The sequence below is a fragment of the Aristolochia californica genome, unplaced genomic scaffold (genome assembly GCF_029961685.1).
Source record: "Aristolochia californica isolate CCGP_79_NKW_82.1479 unplaced genomic scaffold, dmAriCali1.0.hap1 SCAF_11, whole genome shotgun sequence".
NCBI classification, from domain to species: Eukaryota; Viridiplantae; Streptophyta; class Magnoliopsida; order Piperales; family Aristolochiaceae; genus Aristolochia; species Aristolochia californica.
In genome coordinates, this window is record NW_027181782.1 from 33,928,680 (window position 1) to 33,954,945 (window position 26,266).

General features: G+C 39.7%; 2 protein-coding genes and 1 pseudogene across 2 annotated transcripts; all 3 read right to left on the minus strand.

Annotated features, from left to right (window-relative positions):
• Positions 1-3,669: 3,669 nt before the first annotated feature.
• Positions 3,670-6,400, minus strand: LOC137944028 (uncharacterized). Its single transcript, XM_068789518.1, has one exon. It carries the CDS (start codon positions 5,892-5,894, stop codon positions 3,906-3,908), a length of 1,989 nt encoding a protein of 662 aa, XP_068645619.1. The 5' UTR covers positions 5,895-6,400; the 3' UTR covers positions 3,670-3,905.
• A 12,636-nt stretch (positions 6,401-19,036) lies between these two features.
• On the minus strand, positions 19,037-21,155 carry LOC137944253 (uncharacterized; annotated as a pseudogene).
• Positions 21,156-23,903: 2,748 nt separating this feature from the next.
• LOC137943828 (chaperone protein dnaJ A6, chloroplastic-like) lies at positions 23,904-24,371 on the minus strand. The gene has a single exon (XM_068789262.1). It carries the CDS (start codon positions 24,369-24,371, stop codon positions 23,904-23,906), a length of 468 nt encoding a protein of 155 aa, XP_068645363.1.
• Between the last annotated feature and the right edge of the window lie 1,895 nt (positions 24,372-26,266).

A 26,266-nucleotide genomic window follows, 5' to 3' on the forward strand; every position in this document is an offset into this window, starting at 1 on the left:
CAGGTGGGAGACTATATTTAGGCCTGAACAAGTAATAAACCAGAATCTTTCATTACAGAAAGATTTAACGAAGGCGCAGAGAAATGCATCGGACATAACTGCATCTTGATCAGAAAGAGAAATGCATTATGCAGCTGTTGATGAAACACATAGCTGGCAATTTGTCTAGTTCGATCTACATGGTTAATCCATGACGACGCGTTCAAACTTCTGCCACTACCTGGATTCAGCATCTTCTCCAACCTTCAAGACGTGATTCACTGGTTAATCTCTGAGCCATGTGAGATATCTTCATTTACCACAATTTCTTACTCGTCGTCAAGGTAATTCTCATTCTCACAAAAGCCGATTCCGAAACTGAAAAAGAGGTTCACCTGTCTTCACTGTGTGGCCTCTTGTCTTGTTCCACAACCAAACAGCGCTTAAACCTTCGTGTCTCTGGAAAACAAACAACTGGGGCAGGGATAAAGCACTCCGATGAAGCTTTTGCAATCAGCATTTCCATTACGATAAGGTCTCGACTCCCTTTTCTTTTCCGCCATTAACACACCAGTGGTTTGGGCTACAGAGTGGGAAACCCGACCACCCATTTTCAGACAGATCGAAAAGAAAGCTTCCCTCAGTACTAAATTTGGCTACGTCTGGGTGCCACCTCCACGGCCTGTCATCAGCATCAGCACTTTCTTCATTAGATTTCGAGTCACTGCAACCTGTTGGAGAAATAAGCATTTAAGGTGAGGGCATTATTGTAAAATTACTCAAAGTAAATAATTTTTCTATTAGGAGCTGATTAAGTCATAAGGGTGAGGGGACTTTGACATATTAGAGTCTCTCCATAAATCCTTTTTGTTACTATATTCTTATCATAATTTTTATATGGTATCAAAGCAAGTAATCTTTTGTTTCGTCTTGTGGTTTCCTTCCTCTTCTGCCACTACCTGCCTCATAGCTTTGGATGATGTTTCATGTCAGGGTGAGCTCGCTCTGGTTTTGTCTTTTGATGTTGATACTAAAGCGGATACTTTAGGGGCTTTCATCCCATCCGTGTGGCTGATTCCTCTTTGTTTACTCTGATAATGATTCTCATCTTCCTATTGTTTTACATAAAGTTTCTTGTTACGTTATCCTTGGTCGAAGTATGTTATGTTTTCTCATTTGTCTCCTTTTCGTTGTTTTAACATCTTTTGTGTTTTTTTTGTTTTTGTGCCTAAGTTTGCATAGGAGGCTATGCAATACCCTGAATGATAGCGTGTTATAGGTGAGGAAATGGATGTCTAGCTTTCTCATGGTACTTGATCATTATGTGACTTACATCTAGTAGTGTCGTGGTCGCATGTTGACGAGTATTTACAGTGAAATATAATTATTATGGGAGTATTGACTAGAATAAGGTTTGCCTTGTTGGCAGACATATGGAGTTGATTGTGTTGAGATTTTCTCCTCGATTGCTACTCTTAATTATTCGGCGATGTATATTGATTTATGTGGTTGTAATATGAATTAGTCGTTATTACAGTTTAATGTGAAGAAAGTTTTTTTGTATGGTGATTTGATCAAGGAAGCCTATATGGAGCAATAATCTGACTATGTTGCTCAAGGGGAGAAGTGTATTGTGTTCGATGATTATGGAATTTAGTTTTTCGAGGAGTCATGTGACCATTATGTTTATGTGTTAAATTTGGAGACTAATGCTATTATTTTGTTGGTTTATGTCGGTGATATTATTTTATCTAGAAGTGATCTTAAATACATAGAAGATGGGAAATGTCATTTGTAGGCACATTTCCAGACAAAAGGCTTGGGCAAGTTGAGGTATTTTATGGGTATTGAAGTTACACATGGTAATTTTGGTGTATTATTGTCCAAGAGAAAATATGTTATTGAAAGTTGGTTAATTGGGAGCAAAACCAGTTGATACTCGGATGGATAGAGGTATTGATTTGTATTGTCAACAAAGTCCGGTGCTTAAGGAAACAACACAATATTGAAAATTAGTAGAAAAGTTATTGTATGATACTGTGACACGCCCATATATTTCATCTGTTATCAGTGTGGTGAGCTAATTTATGGATTCACCAAGAGTTGCAATTTCCCGGATTTTGAGATACTTGAAAAAGTCCCTAGAAAAAGGACTTCTATATAAACCTAAGAGGAATCTAAAGGTGAGAGGTTTTTTAGAAGCAAATTATGCTGGCATCAAATTAGATAGGGAGTTTATTAATAGTTTAAGTACATTTTTTTTGCAGTAATTTGGTAAGTTGGAAAAGTAATAAGCAGATTGTGATAGTACGATTTAGTGTTGAGGCAATATTTAGAACAGGCTCACATTGTGTGTGAGCTTATGTAGGTGGAATCCCTATTGGAAATTTTATTTTCCAATTAAAGGTTAGATGCAGACGGGATGTGATAATCAAATAGTTATTTTTATTGCTAGAATTCCGGTATTCTATGAGAAACCGAAGCATATTGAAGTAGTTTGTTATTTTATCACAGATGCAGTGTTAAGCGGAAATTTTTTTATTTCTAAATTTAAATCCTCATAACAACAACTAAGTGAAATATTTACTAAAATATTGAATAAAAACAAATTTGTTTACTTGGGTAACCAATTTAGAACTATTTGATATGTATAATCTAGATTATGAATTAAATAAAAAAGATTATTAGGAGCTGATTAAGCCCTAAAATGAGGAGAATCTGGCATATTGCCATCTCTCCATAAATCCTTCTTGCTCCTATTTTTTTTTTTTTCTATCTTAATTTTTACTACCTCCACCCTCCTAGTGTTAATGTGAATGACGATTCTGAATGATCGAGTGCTTTCTGATGGTAAAAGATATTGGGTTTCAGTAGTCTAGACTAAATTTTTTGATAAATGGTGGCACAGTGAAAATAATTGAATTGAACTCTGTTGACTTCTCTTCCATCGCTTCATACAAAATAGCTCTGATTAAACCTATTATTGAATGCCTCTCCCTAACAATTGCGAGAGAAGTCAGTCACCTCATGCTTCGAAAAAGAATAATCAAAGCAGAGGTTTACCAAAACCGTTTACTCTGCTTTTCCTTATTCTACTGAGAAAAACAAAAATCCTGCCGCATACACAGGGATTATTTGGGAAAAAGGTGGGAAATGTTTGCAACGAAACAGGGACGGATTACTGTTTCTTTGTCGACTTTTTTCTATTCAAAGATTCGCCTTCCAGTGAAGGAGACATTCCTCAGTTGAAACTCTGGCCCTGATTCTGTGGCAAGAAGCTCTCGAGGAGACGGAGGTAGTGGCAGCGCACTTGTAAATATTTAATCTCCACAGATTACTACAAATTATTTGCCGATTTGCTCAGAAATCCATTCTCGATCTTGGCTTTAAATCCAGAAGTCCATGTGCTAGGCTTGCAAATCCTATTGGGAAGCAGATATGAATCAAGGAGCCAAAGACCCTCTTGTAGCTTTCCAGAACCTACAGGAAATTCTTAGGTTCTGAGATCCATGGCAGAAGCTAACGACCAAAACAGACGAAAAGGAAGCTTTCAAGGTTGAAAATCAGGACTTTTCCGCAATGAGTTCATTGCAGCAGCGAGAATGCAAGTTATGCAACTGTAATTTCAGTTTGTGCTCTGGAGCTTTGGATAAAAAGAACAGAAAAGATACAAAGAGATTTGTAGCGATATACCTGAATCAATGTGATTGATGAAATTGAAAAGAGAAGTAGTATCTGTTCACTTCTAAGATGTAACCAAAGGACCCAAGAAAATCAAATACAAGTTTCAGCTTAACAAAATAACATCACAAAACAAGTGGCTGTTTGGGAACTCCCCTTAGCTTCCCTTTTTATGTAACCAACGAAATGCTAAATTGTATATACACTCCAAGAAGAAGGAGAAAGAAGAGAGAAACTGGATTGGATCAGTGAAATCCTCTAGACCCTCTTGATTGGTACAGCTCCAGTCTGCCTTTGGCCTCCGGTAACAAGGATTCAACAAGAGGATTCTGCGCCATGTATCCCTGCTTCGAAGCCCACTCGAGTACGGTTAGGACTTCCGCTTGGGCCAAAGCTTCACTGTCCGGTACATGGAGGGCAGTGTAGCAGAGAAGAACTAGGGACACTTTTTGGACCATCTGCTCCCCGAAGTAGACGAGTTGAACCAAGTGCTTGGCCCCGCCGGTATTCAGAATTGCCTTCGAATGATCTACATGAAGATAATTATCGGAAGAAGCAAATTTTGTCAACGCGATTACCGCTTCCCTTGTCACATATCCTTCTCTCTCGTCGAGTAATCTGACCAGCGGCCCAATAATCCTCGTTTCAGTAGCTCGAAATGTTCTTGCTAGAGACCCAATTGCCATTATGCAAGGGACGAGAAGATCCGAATCAGCCTTCTCAACGATCCGCAACAATTGGTCCACCACGGCTTTGGCGGCCGGAGAATTGGGCTTGAAAGCTGAGCGACGTAAATCAGCATCCTGTTCTGCCACCGATGCAATCTCCATCAGCGCCATGGCAGAGTTGTATTGGACTTCTTCGGGGCCCTTCTCCAGCAGTACTGCAAAACAAAGGAGCGCTCGGGATTCGGTGATACTGCGGCAAATTCCAGAATTTCCTTTGCACAGCTTCCAGAGGGCTCTAGCCGCCATAGCCTTCATCTCGGCTTTGGAGGCGGGATCTTCGTATTCCCTCCCTTTAATGCTGGCCCCAGAGAGGGAAATATTTTGCTTAGTGCCGTGATGGTGGTGTTGATGGTGATTAGCCGCGGAAGAACCGTTTGTTTGTTTCTGAGGAAGTGGGGGCTTGGATGGATTTTGGGCATTGGGGTTGTTACCGTTTGCATTGGCCGCCATCGTCGATTTGACAACCGTTAGCATCTGATTCTGGGCATTATTGGCTCCCATTGGATGAGGAATTTGGCTCTGTACCTGCTTGTCTTCTTCATCGTTTGTTGTCTTGGCAGTATTGTCGCTCTTGTTGTTGCCGGCATTGTTATTGTTGGCGAGCACGATCGAGTGGATGGAGGGCATGGCCTTGCTGCTGACTGCATACTTGCTGTGTTCTTGAACGGTCTCAAAGGCAAGGTGGCTCACAAGGAGACGAATGATGTTGTTTTGGGCAAAATGGTCTTGGCATTTGGGGTGGCTGGAAGCAAGTTCAGAGATAGCCCAGGCAACTACGGATTGTACCTTCATCGACCCTTCTTTGAGAATTTTTGCAAATACAGAACAGACGCCGGCGAGGAGCATCTGCTCGACGCTCTCCGGGTCACGGGCAAGGAGCCCAATCGCCCGAGCTGCATCCTCCTGCCCCTCCTGGCGGCCTTCCTTGACGAGCCTGAGAAGCGGGACGACTCCGCCTTCTTCGATAATCAGCTTGCTGTAGCGATCATTGTCAGCGAGGGATACGAGGGAAGCAGCGGCGTCGGATTTGACCTCCATGGAGCCCGTGTAGAGGGTGGCGATCTGCTCCCAGATCATGCAAAGAATGGGCTCGTTGGAGGCAATGGGAGGCAGACCAACTTCCTCGACGCGAGGACTGGCCGAGACGGCGAGGACCCAGGTCACATCCCCGATGGAATTCTCCAACTGGGCGGTCACCTTCTTGAAAGCAGCAGTGGGGATGATGGTGAATACCCGTTTCATGATACCATTGGCGCGGCATTTAATAACCAGGGTTAGCGCCTTGTCGAGGGCCTGCTCCGTCTCGTCGATGATCCGGCGCAAGGGCTGCTCGTAAAGGTCAGAGCCAGCGCGGGCCGCTTGCCGGAGCAACGTCGCCAACTTCTCCGTCCTGGCTTTGAGCTCGGCGCACTCCGCCTTAAAATTGGAGACATCGTCAGCCCCTTTGGTCACCTGGTCCGCCAACAGGATGGGCTTCGCCAAGATCTGCTTGACGATGTCAGCCATGGCGAAAACCTAAATAAACCACCCCACCCAAAAATTCGACGATTCCCCCAATTCCCACACAAATCAACAGTCTTCAATCAATAAAACACACAAGCAGCCATGATCCTACGATCCTCATATCACAACAATCAAATTCATCAAGAACAGAGCCTCAGAAGAAGAAAGAAATAAGCACAACAAAACCAAACAAGAAGAGGAAGAAAAAAAAAAAAATCTATCTAAGTTTCCGATTCCTCACACCCTCGTTTCTTTTCCTTTCCGGGAGGAGAAGGAAGATCTGCAAAAGTTCCCAACTCTCAGTTTTGGGTTTTCTCAACCCTGGAATGACGGAAAGCGAGATGTTCATTCGCTCGCACGATAGAGAGAGAGGGAGGGGGAGGGCGAGTGAGAGAGAGACAGAGAGAGAAGAAAAGAGGGTTCAATGAAGTAGGAGATTGGTCTGGCTTCGGACATGAAAATTGATGGTCGATGAATTTTAAAAGGTCAAACGCGATTTCCGACTGGTTTTCTTCCTCCCCATCTCTCTTCCACCTCTTGACATCCAATTCCATATATATATAGTCTTCAGCTCCTGCCTTCATCTTGCTTTCTTTCTCGAACCTGGGATTTTGACCCGGACCGGCCCTTCCTACTTTATGGTTCGTTTCCTTTCCAAACCCCTTCTTGCTCACGAGTTGACTCATCAACAACCCACTTACTTATTCTCTATCCCAAAGTTGAACGAGTCATAAATGGTATAGAAACATAGAGTGGTGTAGAGTCTCAGACATCAAGCTCAGTATTAAGTTACTGAGACTTGACTCCTTGGTCTCTGTTTGGAATTTCTACAAACAGGCGAAGCAAAGCCGAGAGGCTGACAAAGGGGATCAAAAACACTGAGAATTGACTCCCTTTTCTGCGATAACAAGCCAACACTGCCTCACATTTTGCCGTAGGAATCGGGATGTGGGGAGAGAACGAAGAGACTCCCCAGGTCACATTTTGACCAGACGGAGGACGAGTCATTTACACAGACCCATGACTGTAGCCGCTGATTGGGGCCAAAACACCACTCTAGATTTCAAGCAATTATCGTTCCTTTTGCTACCTAATATTAAGTTACTGACCTTAATTAACGCCTTATGTTAAAGTCAATTCACGGGGCCGACTGTATCATTAAGGATAGTTATAGTTTGGAAATTTCATACTTATATTGGGTTCCTTTAGTTTTCTCTTTATATTTGGGAGTACCGTTGTCAGGTATCAGTGGAGGAGGATCATTTTGAGAGAGGTTAAAAAAAAATACTTGAGTGGATCTTGTAACAACGAAAAACGGGACGTAGTTTCACGTTGATACTAACCTGTATAAATCTTGTGTTTTTTCCTATTTATTTTTTCTTCTTTCTATGATTATTATTACTCACATTAGTATTAAACTAAGGCATCTGTAACTCTCATCCACCTGAAACATATGGAGCCGGGTTTGCAATGTTTTTGCCCGAATGGAAAATTAGAAGAAAAACAGAGCCAAACAAAGTTTGTTGACAAAAACAAAGTAGAATCTGTCTGGGTTAGCCCTAAGCTCAATGCAATTGCAGTGACAAGGCGTTCTGGCTGTTTCATCCGTGCACTTGGGGGATAGTTCTTTAACCATTGATAGCATCACATGTCAATTCTTCGTCATCATGACGAAACACAATGAGCGAGGATCCCCACAGAAAAATGGAAAACTGATTAGTTTCCAGCAAACCCATTAAATCTGTTTAGCTTTGAGCTTTTGAGTAAACAATTTTCCATCAGTTCTAGAGTTAGATGTTACAGCAAAATCTGGGGATATGGTAGGTAAGCAGTCTGTCAACAGGGAATGCACTGCTGCTGCGCCTATCATTGTCTTCTCTTCCTCGGTATAAAGACACAGGAAGCTCCCTCTTTACCGGAATTAACAAGTGGACAGGAATGACAACAGTTAAGAGGTGAATTCCCAAATGTCGTGAGAAAGTCCCATCTTGGTATAGGATTACTGATGATTCCATCAAATGGTCTATTTACACTTTTATAGGAAACATCCTCTGTCATTTCGCCCCTCCCAAAAATGTCGAGCCAACCGCACTGTTGGGAGCGACCCGAATCTGTTCTTCCTCCTCGTTTCTCACGTTTTCGTAACGAAATTCACGGGTCGGGATAAGTGTAGAGAGGATGAGAGTGTGTTACTCGACAGAAGCAACTAGGCGTCATTGGGTGGATTCCATGTCATCACCGGGAGCCTTCCGGCAGGTCTCCGCCTGGTTGTCCACAGAAAATTGTTTGCCTTCTCCAAGTAAATGAGCACCACAATCAGAGATAGCAAGGATAAGCACTTCCGTTGCATTTTTTTCTTTCGTCTTCCGACAAGAGTACGGAAGCCAGGCCAGAGCCATTGATGCAGGCGGTGACAAAATCAAGGAAGCTCCCAGGCAAGCCCCTAATGAAAATTGGGCTCAGTAGGTGTACCCACGGGATCACCTTAGGTTTCGGCAAGATGGGATAGACCTCCTTCCGATAAGCGCAGACAACGCTATCAAGTTTGTCCAATTCTAATGGTTCTTTCCCTTCTTGAATTTAATGAAAGATTCCACCACAGTGAAAAGATTGATTTGGCAGGCAATCACTCCTTCAGGCTAGCCAGTTCGGTTCCTGGGCAAACCTCCTTTGAAATCTTTCAACCCAGAAAGCTAAGAATTGTTGAAACAGATTATCTTCTCGAGGGTCCTTTTTTCCGGATTACGGTGGCCAAAGAAAAAAGATTCGTCTGTCATGTCGGTGTTGGCTGTATCTTCGTAAGGCTCATAAACATTATTTGATACAGTTATATCCGTAGACGAGGACATGCACGATCTGCACCAGGGAGATTTCCCTGTTGCTGAGAAGGTGATGCGTTGCGTACGCAAACGAAAAGGGTAGCTGAAACGAAGTCTGATTAGCACATTTATGATTTCATTCCCACCCCTCATAATCCACCTCGACTAATCTGTACGGTGACTCCACAGTGGTGCTTGCATCTGTGTGAAAGGACGTGAAGGGATTCATGATAAGTAATCGTCATTGCATTCTTTGTTCTCCCGAACTTGTTGAAGTAACTGTGATTAGTACTGGTTTTGTCTGGCTATTGCTGTTCTGCAGATGCAACTCTCACTTCAACCTGTTTGATGTTTTGCTTCACAAGACAATTTCCGCCCTGTGAATGAACTCTCAGACCCTTCAGACCCATTGAATCTTATTCTGTGTTATCCTATAGTTGTCGTTTCAAGCAGGCATTGCAGAATGAATGCTTCTCTTCAACCCTGTTTGTCTGTGTTTATCAGGACATAACTAGAATTTTGTTGATGGAGAAAGCCTACCAAGGGAGGATTGCTATATTCTTCATGAAAAAACCTGCATCATTTACAGGCATAATGCAGCTAGTCACGTGGTGCTGATCAGTTCTTATATTCAAACACGTCCGTGAAAGCAGTCACTAGTCTTTTCATATGATTCTCTCTCTCTCACAGGCATCTTTTCGAGAGCAGAAAAGCAACCTCAAAGCCGTTGATGAGTCGGTGTGACAGTGCCTCTTGGGAGATGAAATGGGGCTCATTTGGGGAGATATTCGGCAATCCTGGAGACAAGATACATCAGGCGAAGAGAAAGTAGCACTCAAGAGAGTACAAATGTTGAGGAAATGCTTTCGGTTGCTGCCCATTTGCTTAAACAAGCAAATGTCTGTAATGAAACCGAGACAACCTTTGGCACTCACAAAAGCATGACAGTAAAGATTAAAGTTGGGTGATGCCAAAAACTGCACCAGAACCGAGGCTTCAATTTTTCGAGGATAGAACTGTTGCAAGTGAGAATGGTAGCCACACACATAAATGAATCAATTACCTTCTTTCAGAATGAGAAGAAACAGTTATGCAAGAGGTTGGTAATGTTTATTTCTGAAGAAAGCTCTGCTGTGTTGCCCATTTTACAATTTCATCAAACAAATCTCTTGAGATGTTTTTTGTAGCTTCTCAGTGTGAAATGGAATCAAAGTGCTTGGTATATTAATGTTCGATGAACATGATTCCATGGTGCTGATAAATCATTCAAGTTCAAACGAGTCAGTAGCTTTTCTATATGTTGTCCCTCTCCCACCTTTCTGAGAGCAGAAAAGCAATCTCATTGCCATCAACCTGTAAAATATTGTTCCTTGGTGATGAAGTGGGATCCGTCTAGCATAACAAAGTAGAAAAACAAATTTGCAGGGCTTCCCTTATAAAAATCTAAGACAATCGACAGCAATCTCACTGGAGACAAGATACACCAGCCTAAGAAGAAAACAGTAATCGTTCAAGAGATTACTAATGTTAGTGAATCCTTTCAGGTGTGGCCCATTTTCTGTAATGAAAACCAGGCAAACTTTAGGCACTGGAAACACGAAAAACCATGGCAACAAAGATTAGAAGCTGTGAAAGGCCAAAACTCGGGTAATGCCCGAGCTGTATTGGAACTGGCTTCAGTTTAAAGAGACGATAAAAAGGAGTGTCTGGACTCGAAGAAATATTAGAATGAAGTGCAGCAAACGAAAATGGCCATGGAAGGCATCAATGATATTCATGTTTTGTATTCTCTCTCTCTCTCTCATCACAGCTTTCCGGTTCCTTTTGATGACAAATTGGTGTCCGTCTGAAAGCAAACTATGGGCTTCTTGCACATTGGAGCTCCACAATAGATGGCATCTCTATGATAGTGTTGTTGCACTTTGGTTAAGTTAAATAGTCTTTATCTTTGATAGATTTGAAAACTTACTGCAGCACTTGTTTCAGCTTTTGTAAGGTTCTCATTCTTCAGTGAACTATGTTCAATAAGTTAGACTTTAATGTTATTATTGGCAGATTGGGAAACAGTAAGAAGATAAAGTATATTGAGTGACTTTTGTGAGCATTTTATCATTGCAACTATATGCCATTGGAGGTGCATTTCATTCTATCACTTTTCTATGTTCATTATATTGTGATATTTGTGATCTCATACTAAGATGTACTTTAAAATGAAGTTTGATTAGCTTGTCATGCATTTATTCTCTATAACTCTCCAAAATTGCATAGTTCATTGGTCAATTAAATTGGATGAATTTATGTATTTTGTATGGATGGCTAGTTGGGAAAGTGTCAGATGTTAGTCTCAAGATTCCCATCAAGATAATATTGATAATAACAAATATTTAATATACTAATTATGTGTATTAAGAATGCCTTGCAGCTCAACCAAAGAAAGTTTCTTACAATGTTCGACGATACATGATCGACTAGATGACTCATACAAAAAGGGAAGTAAGTAGCTCATGCCGAAAAGCACATCATGCAAAAAGCTTAGCGAACCCGTTTGACAAAGTAAGAGAACCCAACACAATATGCAAAGTAGCACCATTAAAGAGAGTGCAAAAGAAAAGGAAAGAAGAAAATAAGGGTAAGTAAAGAAGGTCATCTAATTAGACCTGTAGTGCCTGACTTAACAGGAAAAAAAAAAATATTCATGGAATGCAAATTATTTGATCAAAGAAGAGTCAACCAAATGATCCATGCAAACACACCAGAAAAGAAAAAGGGAATGGGAAAGAAATCTATTTGTCCAAGCCCATTATTCGACTGGAACTTGAATAAAAAAATCTCAAGAGGAGTTTATGATGGTTGATAAGCCTATTGATACTCGACTGAATGACTAGAGAAAGAACAGTCTTTATTGGAAGTAGTAGGCCAAAACGATCAAATGAGCAGGTGCATAGAAGCATGAAGAAAAAGGAACAATTGAGAAAGTCAATGGATTGATGCCAAGTCAATCGAAATAGAGGAGATAGAAAAGTCTCTCTCAAAAGTCATATGTAGTGATTGAAAAGTCAATCAAATGACTAGTTCAAAAGAAGTTGAACAAGAAAGAGGCATCCAATGAAAATCGACCAACTAAGTCAAAATCGACCAGACAATGTGTTCTAGAAAAGTTGTAGAACAAGATTGAAGGCTTCAATTCTATTAAGATAAGTCTTCAAATTTTGTAAGTGACCTATCTATGTGATTAGTAGCTCATAAAGAAAATTTTGAATATTTTCTCGCGAATTTATATGAGATTTGTTGAGTTTTCAAAAGGAAAAAAAGTCTCTTTCCTAGTTTAACAGTTTGAAATTTGAATGTTGAGAACTTATTGAATTAAGTAGATTTGCCCCAAATGATGTCTCTCTTGACTCTTAATCAAAGACAGCCACTCCTAACAGCACCAAATAAAGAGCTGAGTAATTTTTGTGCTTTTACTTTAAAATGCCATTTGCTTAACTAGACTTTACTAGAACTCCTGAACCTTTACCTTGAAATCACATTGGTTGTTCTAGCAAGCAAATCTGAAGTGGCATTTGCATTCAATTAAATTGTTTGAGGCATATGAAGAAACTTTTGCATAGTCTTGCTATTTGGGGGACTGTTCTCAAAATATAAGTATCATCACACTGATATTTTGTAATATTTTTATTGATTATAGTCTAGAAATTTTGAATACACAAAATTCAGATCCTTAACTAGTGTGCTTGCATTGTGAAATCATTTTGGAGTTGAGGTTTTTTTTATTGTGCCCCAATTTGAAAAAGCTATCCATTTTATCAAGCATATCTTTTGAAATTGATCAATTAAAAACTTTTGAGTTGTTGTTTATATGGATTCCATAGTCATGATTTATGTACCTATTTACTTGTATTTGAATTGTGAAATCTACCTAATTAGAGAGGCATTTTTATTGGGTTGAAGAGTAAGTAAGTAACCCAAGCAATTTGGTTCAAACTTTGGCTTGGCAAGACCACCCTCATCTCAGTTGTTTGAGAATAGCCTAGCAGGTGTGGAGAAGATGCTATACAATCTAAGTTGTTGCTTAGTTGGCTATTATATTTTTGAGGGTTGAGAAGCCTTGTTCTAGAGTAAGTAAATAGTGCTAAAAACCCCATTGTGGTCCTAGGCCTTGTGTGCCTAGTGAGCTCTTTTTGTAAATTCCACGTCAATCTACGCTGAGAGCATAGTTAGTTGTTATAAATCTAAGGACATGTTATTGTAAATTGGTTCTAATAGGCAATTAAGTGGCATAAGTCCCTTTGTAGACAACATTGTAATTGGTCTTAGAGGCAATTGTAATAGATGTTATAGGACATGACAAACTTAGTGGAGCTCCAAGGTGTATAAAAAGCATCTTGGGGGTGGACAAAGATTTGCAAAAGGATTGTGAACTTTGTGTTGATTACATCGTACCCTACTTTAATTATATGTTCTTGTACATTTATTGTAAAAATACTTGTGTATATTAGTTTAATTGAATGAATGAAGACACATAAGATTTAAGCACATAAGAGTAAAAAAAAAGTAGCAAAATTTAACAAACCTCCCCCGCTAAGTTTGTTCCAAATTATTGGCCCTAGAAATATTAGAGTGGGTAAAAATCTGACATGGAAAAGGAGAAGAACAAGAAGAAGAAATAGAGGAAGAATAAGAAAAAGGAAAAGAAAAAATAAAAGTTTCTCATTTTTCCCTTTAGTCTTCTTTCAAAATCCTTGCTTTTATTGGTTTTATTACTCTCTTAACATAAGTTTTATATATAAAACTATATACCGTTGGAAAGATCATTGAGTCTAGTTTCCATCTCAAAAAGAATTGTTTCAATCAAAGATTTTTAGAAAGAAAAATTGACATCTAAATAAACAAAGATCAAACTGAAGAAAAGTTTCGAGTAGTTGCACAAAGCCTCAACTTTTTGAACGGTTTGTACCAATAAAGTTGAGAATTTATATTAATAATTAATCACAAAAGAAACCAATATGAGTCTACTTTCTACCCCATTAAAATGTTTCTCAATCTGATCTTTCTAGAGGGGGATATCCACATCGAAAGAATCAAAAGTTATGTCAGTATCCTATTACATGTGAAAAACCAAAGGAAAGCTAGGTTTTTTTTTTTTTTTTTTGCCTCTTTTTGAGTTTTTAATATTGATTAAATTTCCTATTTGTTTTCAAAGTCAAGTCAAGACTAAACCAACTTAAGTAGCTTTCCTTCCTTGAAATTCTCCTTTCTTTAATCTCATATTACATTAATTTCCTTAAGAAAAATTTTTCTTTATAAGAGTTTAGTTTCCTTTTTTTACAAAGTCTGAAAATTTTGAATTATAAAATTTTCAATTCCAAATATTAATATCCTAAATATTTCTTATTACAAAATTTATCTCTTGAATATTTTCCAAATTGATCAAGTTGTGTTAAAAAAGTAATTATGAGAAGTCTAATTTTAGAAAGTTCCCAAAAGTTTCCATTATTATATTCCATCTCAAAACTTTCTTATTGAAGATTTTTTTAAGTTCCCTTAATTATCATGTTGTAGATGAATTTTTTTATCTAAAGTTCCCTCAATCATGCTTGCCATGGCAGATGAGTTACAATATCATGGTAGACTAATGGATGAAGAAACTAAAGTGGTCACCATTATCAACTCTTTACCCAAATCTCTCAAATATATTCAAGACTTTTATTCTTTGTCCAAGACAAAGTGGACTATATTTGATTTGGTTAATATGATCGACCACCAGTCCGAAAGACTCAATCCAAGTATTGAGTTAGATAAACCTTCACCTAGTGCTAATGTAGTTTTGAAGCCGAAGAAAAAGAATTTTAAGAAGAAGGGAAAGAACTTTCGATTTCAAAACTTCAAGGACAAAAAGGTCAATCAACAAAGAGTTGAAGTACATGCAAATCAACGTGTTTGCTTCTTCTGTAATAAGCCAGGACATATAAAGAAGTATTGTAGGGCTTTGAAAACCATGTAAGAAGGGCAACATGAGAACACCAGTGAGTCCTTATCTCTTGAAACTTGTACTATTTATATCAAGCCTTTTAGTTGGTGGGCTGATTCTGGTGCAACTGTTCATGTATCGAATGAGTTGCAGGGCTTCAAGGAGCTAAGAAAGATTGAGGGCAAAACAAGCTTTATTTATATGGGAAATGATGAAAAGGCCATTGTGGAAGGCGAGGGAACTTACCGGCTAAAGGTTGTTGATAATAAGTTTTTTTGATTTAGAAGATTGTCTTTATGCTCCTTCTATGAGAAGAAGTCTATTATCTGTATCTTGTCTTGAGAAACTAGGATTTACATTTTACTTTGGAAATGGAAAGTTTCTTATGTTACAAGATGATAAAGTTATTTTGAGTGGTTTTCGAAATTCTGGTCTATATCAATTACAACTTAGTGGAAATGGTGTTCAATGTTTCTACTTCTTCGGATATTAAAGAAAATGAATTGTATTTGTGGCATTTACGACTAGGGCATATAAACAAGGATAGAATTACAAGACTTGTGACACAAGGATTATTGAAAAATCTTTCACATAATGATTTTCCTATTTGTGAGTGTTGTATATATGGGAAAATGACAAACATACCCTTTCCATCCAAAGGCTCAAGAAGTTCTCATGTTTTGGATATTATTCATTCTGATATATGTGGACCTATGAATGTGAATACTCGTAATGGTCATTCGTATTTTATCACATTTATAGATAATTTCTCAAGATATGGAAGAGTATATTTACTACATAGAAAAAATGAGGCCTTAGATTATTTCAAAACCTTCAAATTGGAGGTAGAAAATACCATAGGAAAGAAGATCAAAACATTGCACACCGACAGAGGTGGAGAGTATTGTTCGGAATTATTCTTTGAATTTTGCAAGTCAAATGGGATTATCCATATGTTTAGCATGCCTTATACACCTGAACAGAATCGTATTGCTGAAAGGAGAAATCGAACCTTACTAGAGATGGTAAGATCTATAATGGCACTTGCAAATTTGCCAATATCCTTTTGGGGCGAAGCATTATTGACAGCTACCTATATCTCAAATAGAGTGCCTTCAAAGTCGGTTGAGAAAACACCTTATGAGGTATGGTCAGGCAAAACTCCTAAGCTTAACCATTTTAAAGTATGGGGATGTGTTGCTCATGTTTTAAAACTTGACCCTAAGGACAAATTGAAGGCTAAAACTCGAAGATGTTTATTCGTTGGGTACTCTGAACATTCGAAAGGATATAGGTTATATGATCCGAAGGAGAAGGTGATTATTGAAAGTAGACATGTAAAATTCATTGAGGATAGATTTGATTGTGATGAAGATTTAGGTATGAAGTCTCACTTGGAAGAATGTGTTGAAATGTCTTCTTCTGAATCTCCTTCTAATATAGAGAATTCCACCCAAATTGATATTCAAAGAGGGACTAGAGAAAGAAAACCTAGTCAACTCTTATCATCTTCAGATTTTTATACCTATGCTGGAGAAACTTATGAAAGAACAAGGTTGAATGAAAATGTTACTGATCTTGAAACTTACAAGGAAGCACTCCTTGATGTGGATTCCGACAAGTGGAAGTCGGCAATGGAAGAAGAGATGGACTCTATGTATAAAAATGAAGTTTGGAAACTTGTTGATTCTCCTACATTGGTTAAGCCCATTAAGTGCAAGTGGATTTTTACAAGGAAGAGAAATGTTGAAGGTAAAGTTGAAAGATTCAAAGCTCGTCTTGTTGCCAAGGGTTTTACTCAACAATATGGGATTAATTATGATGAAACATTCTCTCCTGCTGCAAGAATACAATCTATTCGAGCTCTCCTGGCATTGGTAGCATATTATGACTATGAGTTGTTCCAAATGGATGTTAAAATCGTTTTTCTAAATGGAAATTTGGATGAGAAGATTTATATGGAACAACCACGTGGATTTGTTAGATCTGGAACTGAAGCAAAAGTGTGTAAGTTGGACAAGTCCATTTATGGTTTGAAACAAGCCTCAAGATTATGGAATATCAAGTTCAATAAAACAATTACAGCGTATGGTTTTACTCAGAGTGCAGAAGATCACTGTGTTTATATAAAAACAGTGGGAGATCGTATTGCTTTTTTTACTTTATACGTAGATGATATTTTATTAGCCGGGAATGATATTCAGTTACTCCAAGGTATAAAGACATGGTTGTTTCAGACATTTGATATAAAAGACCTTGGGGAAGCTTCTTATATTCTTGGCATCAAAATTCTACGGGATAGATCTTTGCGAAAATTGAGTTTGTCTCAAGAGAAGTATATCGACACTCTTTTGGATCGGTTTCACATGTCTACTTGTATACAAGGTAAAGTACTTTATGATAGCACTAAAAAGATGAGCCATATGGATTGTCCTTCTCACCTCAAAGATAAATTGGACGAATCTAAGTATCCATACGCTTCTATTGTGGGGATTTTTATGTATGCTCTTATATGTACAAGACCTGATCTTGCTTATGCTGTTGGGATTCTTAGCCGGTTTCAGGCTAATCCAAGTTTCACTCACTGGGAAGGGGTAAAATGGGTAATGCGCTATCTAAAAAGAACAAAGTCATATGCTTTGACTTATCAAACGGACAAGTTGGAATTGGTTGGTTATTCTGACTCATATTATCAAAGATGTGTTGATACCCGTAAGTCTACTTCTGGTTTTATCTTTATGTTTGACGAATGTGCTATTTCTTGAAAAAGTAAGAAGTAAGACTGTGTCTCACAATCAACCATGGAGGCAGAATATGTGGCTATGAACTTAGCTACAAGGGAGGTTGTTTATCTTAGCAAATTCTTGCAAAGTCTTCTAGTGGTAGACTGTAGAGCGACCTATTCCTCTCTTTAGTGATAATGCATCTGCTATTGCTATCACGAAAGATCTGAAGTGTCACTCCATGGCTAAACATATCGAAGGGAAATACCACTACATACGAGACATGCTGAGGAAGGAGGAAGTTGTTATTTATAAGATATCTTCTCCGGATAACTTAGTTGATCCACTAACCAAGTGTCTTCCCGTGACCAGTTTCACTTTCCATGTGGGGAACATGGGTTTGACTTGTTTATAATTGATGAGACCAAGTGGGAGAACATTGTTTTGTATGCATTGTGGTCTCAATGATTTGTAATACTATGTATGTCATGATATTGTAATTTATATTCCATGGAATGATTTTGACAAAATGCATATGCTTTTGTGTGATAATATGAGCATTCAGTGTATGCCATGAGATTCAGCCTCCCTATTAGGTATGCACTTGTACGTGTATATATGAGGGTCTCAATAGGGAATGACGGTTGAGTCTCTAAATTGTCCAGGCCAATGGGACTTCATAGGCACAGTTTCCTTTACGGCTAGTACTAAGTATGCTATGGACGGTGAGATGCCTTGATGTCCAGCTTTTTTATTAGGTATATACTTGTATGTATATACGGAAGGATCTCAATAGGAAGGTAGGGTTGGATGTCTAAATTATTCAGGCTTATGGTACTGATTAGGCACAATTACCTCAGTGGCTAATACTTGAACTGGTACAGAGTTTTACCCTGAGTTCATGTCCGAGTATGCTATGAATGGAGACCGCTGAACTGGCAAATTTGACAAGTATGGATTTGGTTTATTCCCCAGCCTTGAATATCTAAGATATATAGTATGTAGGCTCGGGTTAACTACACATGTATATTAAAGTGTTTAAGGTAATGCCTATGGTCATGGTATGGTTTTATGTGTCAAGATTGATTTTTCATATTTTTTCGAAAATCGAAATTTGAAATGGATTTGAAACCAAGTGGGAGTTTGTTGGAATTATGGTTTCAAAATATATTATTTATAAAATAAAATTACCATGATATTAAAGGTGTGGGGCCTACTTCTAGATGTTGTCATTGAATGGCCAACACATCCCCCTATAGAGGTATATTCATTGGGTGCATTGATTGGATACATCCCTTGGGCATAAAGAAATATATCTCTCTTGAAGGGATGTATCTCTCCTTAAGGGATATATCCTTATGAATAGTCATTAGTGTCACACCCTTTGAAAATCTATAAATTCCTCCGTGGTCTTATAAGTGAGGCTAAGGCTATTTGCACACCCAGTCTGGCTGAACAGGAGCAAACTTATCACTTGTAAACGAATTATAAAAGATTATCTTGTGCATTTCAAGTTCTGTTTATATTCTTCAAGATGAAAGGTACGCTCTCTTTAATCTTCTTATTTTAATTCTATGATATATGTATGGTTTTCATGATAATGAAATTATGAAAGATTTAATATCTATTTTTTATGATGTTTATATTATTATTAGACATGACCCAATTGCCATTAGGCAAGCGACGAGAAGATCCGAATCAGCCTTCTCAACGATCCGCAACAATTGGTCCATCACGGCTTTGGCGGCCGGAGAACTGGGCTTGAAAGCTGAGCGACGCAAATTAGCATCCTGTTCTGCCACTGATGCAATCTCCATCAGCGCCATGGCAGAGTTGTATTGGACTTCTTCGGGGGCCTTCTCCAGCAGTACTGCAAAACAAAGGAGCGCTCGGGATTCGGTGATACTGCGGCAAATTCCAGAATTTCCTTTGCACAGCTTCCAGAGGGCTCTAGCCGCCATAGCCTTCATCTCGGTTTTGGAGGCGGGATCTTCGTATTCCCTCCCTTCAATGCTGGCCCCAGAGAGGGAAATATTTTGCTTAGTGCCGTGATGGTGGTGTTGATGGTGATTAGCCGCGGAAGAACCGTTTGTTTGTTTCTGAGGAAGTGGGGGCTTGGATGGATTTTGGGCATTGGGGTTGTTACCGTTTGCATTGGCCGCCATCGTCGATTTGACAACCGTTAGCATCTGATTCTGGGCATTATTGGTTCCCATGGATGAGGAATTTGGCTCTGTACCTGCTTGTCTTCTTCATCGTTTGTTGTCTTGGCACTATTGTCGCTCTTGTTGTTGCCGGCATTGTTATTGTTGGCGAGCACGATCGAGTGGATGGAGGGCATGGCCTTGCTGCTGACTGCATACTTGCTGTGTTCTTGAACGGTCTCAAAGGCAAGGTGGCTCACAAGGAGACGAATGATGTTGTTTTGGGCAAAATGGTCTTGGCATTTGGGGTGGCTGGAAGCAAGTTCAGAGATAGCCCAGGCAACTACGGATTGTACCTTCATCGACCCTTCTTTGAGAATTTTTGCAAATACAGAACAGACGCCGGCGAGGAGCATCTGCTCGACGCTCTCCGGGTCACGGGCAAGGAGCCCAATCGCCCGAGCTGCATCCTCCTGCCCCTCCTGGCGGCCTTCCTTGACGAGCCTGAGAAGCGGGACGACTCCGCCTTCTTCGATAATCAGCTTGCTGTAGCGGTCATTGTCAGCGAGGGATACGAGGGAAGCAGCGGCGTCGGATTTGACCTCCATGGAGCCCGTGTAGAGGGTGGCGATCTGCTCCCTGATCATGCAAGGAATGGGCTCGTTGGATGCAATGGGAGGCAGACCGACTTCCTCGACGCGAGGACTGGCCGAGACGGCGAGGACCCAGATCACATCCCCGATGGAATTCTCCAACTGGGCGGTCACCTTCTTGAAAGCAGCAATGGGGATGATGGTGAATACCCGTTTCATGATACCATTGGCGCGGCATTTAATAACCAGGGTTAGCGCCTTGTCGAGGGCCTGCTCCGTCTCGTCGATGATCCGGCGCAAGGGGTGCTCGTAAAGGTCAGAGCCAACGCGGGCCGCTTGCCGGAGCAACGTCGCCAACTTCTCCGTCCTGGCTTTGAGCTCTGCGCACTCCGCCTTAAAATTGGAGACATCGTCAGCCCCTTTGGTCACCTGGTCCGCCAACAGGATGGGCTTCGCCAAGATCTGCTTGACGATGTCAGCCATGGCGAAAACCTAAATAAACCACCCCACCCAAAAAATCGACGATTCCCCCAATTCCCACACAAATCAACAGTCTTCAATCAATAAAACACACAAGCAGCCATGATCCCACGATCCTCATATCACAACAATCAAATTCATCAAGAACAGAGCCTCAGAAGAAGAAAGAAATAAGCACAACAAAACCAAACAAGAAGAGGAAAAAATAAAAAATCTATCTAAGTTTCCGATTCCTCACACCCTCGTTTCTTTTCCTTTCCGGGAGGAGAAAGAAGATCTGCAAAAGTTCCCAACTCTCAGTTTTGGGTTTTCTCAACCCTGGAATGACGGAAAGCGAGATGTTCATTCGCTCGCCCGATAGAGAGAGAGAGGGAGGGGGAGGGCGAGCGAGAGAGAGACAGAGAGAGAAGAAAGAGGGTTCAATGAAGTAGGAGATTGGTCTGGCTTCGGACATGAAAATTGATGGTCGATGAATTTTAAAAGATCAAACGCGATTTCCGACTGGTTTTCTTCCTCCCCGTCTCCCTTCCGCCTCTTGACATCCAATTCCATATATATAAAGTCTTCAGCCCCTGCCTTCATCTTGCTTTCTTTCTCGAACCTGGGATTTTGAGGTGTGCTTGTCTCTTTCTTTTTAATGTATTTGCACTTAAACATAGGGGTGGGCGTTGGGCCGGGTTTTGGGGGAACTCGGCCTGAGCCAACCCAAAAACCCCGAATTTGAGGACGGGGCAAAAAAAAAAAGAAAAAACTCTTTGAGTTTTAGGTTAGGAATGATTTTCTCCAAACCCGACCATCGGGGATGAGGCGGGGATATGAAATAGCGTAGGGAAGAGGTGGAAATGAGTAGGGTTTACATGGATAAGGCAGGGATGAGTCAAGTTTAAGTTGATTTTGTGTGGATGGGGAAAGGATGGGATGGGTTTATGTCAGGTTTACAGGGACCTAACCCATGCCCACCCCTATTTAAACATGCCTGGTTAATCACTGAGAGATTATTATCAAAAAATTAAAATTTAAACTTTAACCAAGCAAAAACCATCATGTCATTTCATGAAAAAAAATTTTTGCAAACTCGGAGAAAATAATGACCTATGAAACCTTTTGTATATATTTTTAAAAATTCCATATTGGTTTCAATAAAGTGGAGTAAATCAACTAATTTGAAAAGTATGAACTTTTGTTTAAGATATTTTGTTTTGAGTTATAACGTTACCACCTTTTATAATAATTTTCCCTATTTTGGTCTTCTATACTGAACTTCAAAAAAGTGTTTCATTTGATATATCTTAGCCATTATTGAATGTGGAAAAGGAGGCTGCACTCAAGTCCAAAGGTTGGTTAGAACCAACTTTCTCTTCTTTAGGAAATTTGATTTGTTTACATAAATGTCATTAACTTTTATTATATTTGCAACAATAATGATCTTTGTTTTATGCTCGAAACTAATCAAAATAAGAAAAAAGATGAAATATCATCATCTTGAATGCATATGATAATAAACAAATATAGAATAAGAAGAAATCAAATTTTTAAGTTATAACATTCAATTTTAATGGTAAAAACAAAAATTAGGTGCACCTATGCAAACTTAGGTCTATATTCCGTTTTTCCTTATTGAATATCTACTACAAAACTTGTTTTAGCTTTTATGAGACTCCCATTCTTCACTGAGTTGTGGAAGATACATCTGGAGTTTACTATCTTTGATGTAGGAAAAAATGGTAGCTAGTCCAATATAAACTGTAGAGAAGGGTTTTCTATTGGAGTCTACCTATCCTTCACCCCAGTAGACATCTTCTAGAAGATAACGTCTTCCATGAACACAACAAAACAACAAAAATCAGGAAAGAGTAATGTATACACTACCACAAGAAAACAAAGAATGAAAGAAGCGACGCACAAGTCTGATATTTTAAAGACTATTCCGGCCATTGGAAGCAATAGAAGACTATCAAATGGACAAATTGACATGGACCATATGATACAAGCTCGTAAGAAAAGAAACATACCATTTGTAATTGTGGACGGCAGTCTCAGTGAGAGTGACCGGGGGGGGACCTATTCCTTGGCCCGAGAAAGCTTGTTGCATATGTCCTTTTCTTTTCCAGGATTTTAGTGACTGTGGACGTTTCCTCCATTGTGTTTTCCACATTGACTTGGAAATAATCCGCTCACCTTGCCCTGTGGCCTCCAGCCCACGCACCTCCACTTGCCCCAGCTATTTCTTTCCTTTTCAAAGAAGCAAGATTGAAAGTAATGTAAGCAAATTGTCTAGAACTGATTGATGCAAATGGGTTTCTTTGACTTGCCCGCCAGTGGATTTGTCCTTGGCACATGGTCTCTAGAAACTATAAATATAACTTCAGTTCAATCATCATTAGTTATGATCCTAAGTTAAAACATAAGGAAAAAAAATTGAAACTAACAGAAATACAAATAGTACATAAATGTAAAATAGTTGAACAAAATGGAATAAATATAAAAAGTTTTTTTTTTTAAAACTGAAAAACTGATAAAAAATGAAGGCTGGAAAATCAATCGTCTAAAATGTTTCTTAGTTTGATATTTGTTTCTGGGATTATTCAAACCTGATAAGAATAGAAGGGTGGTTGAAATTGACATTTATCTAGTGGGGAAAAGAGACAAGAAGAGATAAGACAGTCACTTGATACAAGAAATACTAATTTATGGGAAAGGCGTTTCGAACAGGCAAAAGGCTCCACTGTGCTTCGAATCCAATTTTGATGATGCATTGGAAGAAAAAGCAAAGCTAAAACAAACACCTTCCAAAAATCTGATATTAATGTATAGTGCATTGATGGGTTTATCTTTTACCAATTTCGTAACAACAAAATGAAAGAAACACGGGGGGGGGGGGGGGGTGGGTGCTCTCGGCAGTTTCAACGTGAATTGTGTAGTTATCTGAAAGGAACTTATATTTCATTTATGTACCAATTATGTACACAAAATCGTGAACAGTTCATAATTTCACCTCCTCCCTCTCCGCCACATACTCGAAACATTTGTTACGGTACAGCAACTCTCAGCTGAGAAACCGATCGTGCGTGGTCGTCTGGCTTGACGAGATCCCAGCCGTCCTCTGTTTATTCCAGAAAACCGCGTACTGAGATATTTCAGATGGGATCCTAGTCGGAATTTCTGATCTCGCCTCTGGCGGATAGAAAAGGAAAGAAACATCGATTACTGGATCCTCAGTCCCAAACTGCTATACACCGGTGTCGATTTCCATCAATTAACAGGAATTCAGCGCCTACTTCACTACCAGCACTGATCTGTCTCCCAGGTCCGGCGAGAGTTACCGGAAAAGGACGACGACATCCTCAGCGGCACGCGTGGCCTGTACATGCGATCGTAGTTGGCGCGCTTCTCCGGATCGGAGAGCGTCGCATAGGCAGCGTAAATCCGCATGAACTCTGCCTCCGCCGACGTGTCCTTGCGCACGTCTGGGTGGCAAACTCTCGCCAGTCTCCGGTACGCCGCTTTGATCTCCTGTCTAGTGGCTCCGGTGGTGATCCCTAACGCATCATACAACGACGTCGACTGCGCTCTCTTCGGGGAAGCGTATCGCAGGGGCGTCTCCGCCGTGCTGTACGCCGCGGATGCCACAACTCGCGGCGATCCAAATCCAACGCGTGAAGCGGTCCAAGCCGACAGCGACGGTGTCCGTAGAGAGCTATCGCCGAGGAATTGAGAAGGTCGGCAGGAAAATGAAGCTGAAGTAGCCATGGCCAGAGCGTGACTCCGTTACAGTAGGAAGAGAAAATCCAGAAGGGAGAAAGATTGGTCGGGGATAGAGAGAAGGAGATTGGAATTTATAGGGGAGGGGGAATATGAAACAAGAGTAAACCATGGTTAAGTTAATCGGAGTTAAACGGGATCTTGCTTGGCAGACTTTTCCAACACACTCGATCTTGTCCTCTGCTGAGTCAGCGGAAACTAGAACTGATATGGCGCGCCGGAAATTTGGAAAAACAAGGAACGAAGCTGAAGCGTTTTCTAAGCAGGATAAATGCTTGTAACGTAGTGTTTTAATGCACGTGGGAAGTCTTCGTGTGGCGATCCAATGGTTAGGGAATGTTCTATGGACCCATCATCGCCTCTAATTTCATATTTTATTTAGGTTGTCTCTTCTTCTTTTGTGTAGCCTTTTTTCTTTGCCTTCTTGTCCTACTATCTCACTAAAGGAGAAAAAAATTAAAATATAAAAAAATTCTTAAAAATAGAAAAAACTTTGAAACATGTTTATAATGTCCGAAAACAGTAAAAAATTATTTAACAACATACATAACAAGTTCCCACCCCTACATAGGTATATAATAAATTTTCAATAATACTCTCAGTAAATGGTTAAATTGGTTAATATGAATGAAATAGGTATTATTCAATTATGTTTCGTTTAATAAACGATGGTAAGATTTGTTGTTTTCTTTTCTTTTGTTTCTATTCTATTTGATAAATGATGGATAAAAATCGTATAATCGGATAAAATTAACATCCCTAGCTAATCAGTCTCAATGGATTTTGTTAGGATTATACCAGTCAGATTACCTAGGGCAATAATAACAAACAACAATTTTAACGTGGTTCACCCAAATTTGGCTACGTCCACAGTTGTTATAGATATTTCTTTAATAGGGAAAATATGTTCACAATGTTTACAACATTCTCATCCTACAAATCCATAAATCTATCTACCTCTGCAGATAAAAAGAAATATAGATCTGTAAAGAAACAGTGTAACCTGTATGAAAATTCCTGAGACTCGCCGACGCCCAACTAGCACCGGTCAGAAACAAAACAAACTAGATAAAGCGTCTACCGAGGCGTTTCTTTTTTCTCTCCTCTATTCTCTCCCTCTACACTGAGGATACAACACCGTTTCTCTTCTTTGGTCTCTCTCTCTCTATGCTGAGGTTGGAGACGCCCAACTGAAGAGAATCAGCAACACACGACGGTAAGGAGAAAAAATCTCTGTTGTGGCAGCAACGTCGCGACGGGAGAAAAAACTTTCTTCTCTATATTGGTCGTTCAAAGAGCTTCTCTCTCGAAGAGTCTGATTTCTGTTTCTCTGTAAAAAAATCACACATTTGCAGAAAGTCTCGGGGAGGTGATATATGGTAAAGGGAGGGTTTAATTTCTTTGAGTGTTCCACACGTCAAGCCCATAACTTAAAGAAATTTGAAATGCCCTTTCTGTCCCTTTGACCCATACTCTTCTGACCCAACCCACGTCTTCTCTAACAATCTCCCACTTGAAGACTGATATCAATTTGTCTTCACACATATCAATGCAGCAGCTCTTTCTTGGTCTCTTCATTCTTGCAGGCCAACTAAAGTTGAACATAGCTTCAGTTTATCAATAGTCACCGGTTTTGTTAGCATGTTCGCAAGATTTCTGTTACCTTGGATCTTCTTCAGCGTTAGCACCTCATCCTCTAACAAATATCTGATGAAATGATAATGTAGACCAATGTACTTGGTTCTAGAATGAAATGCAGAATTCTTTGCCAGATGTATCGCACTCTAACTGTCACTGTACAAAGCATTCATCCTTTGTTTGAATCCTAGCTCGGTTAACAATCCTTGAAGCCATATCATCTCTTTACTGGCTTCTGTTATTGC

Bases quoted from the DNA above. Each gene is read 5' to 3' on its own strand.
- LOC137943828 (XM_068789262.1), bottom strand. From the start codon at position 24,371: ATGGCTACTTCAGCTTCATTTTCCTGCCGACCTTCTCAATTCCTCGGC.
- LOC137944028 (XM_068789518.1), bottom strand. From the start codon at position 5,894: ATGGCTGACATCGTCAAGCAGATCTTGGCGAAGCCCATCCTGTTGGCG.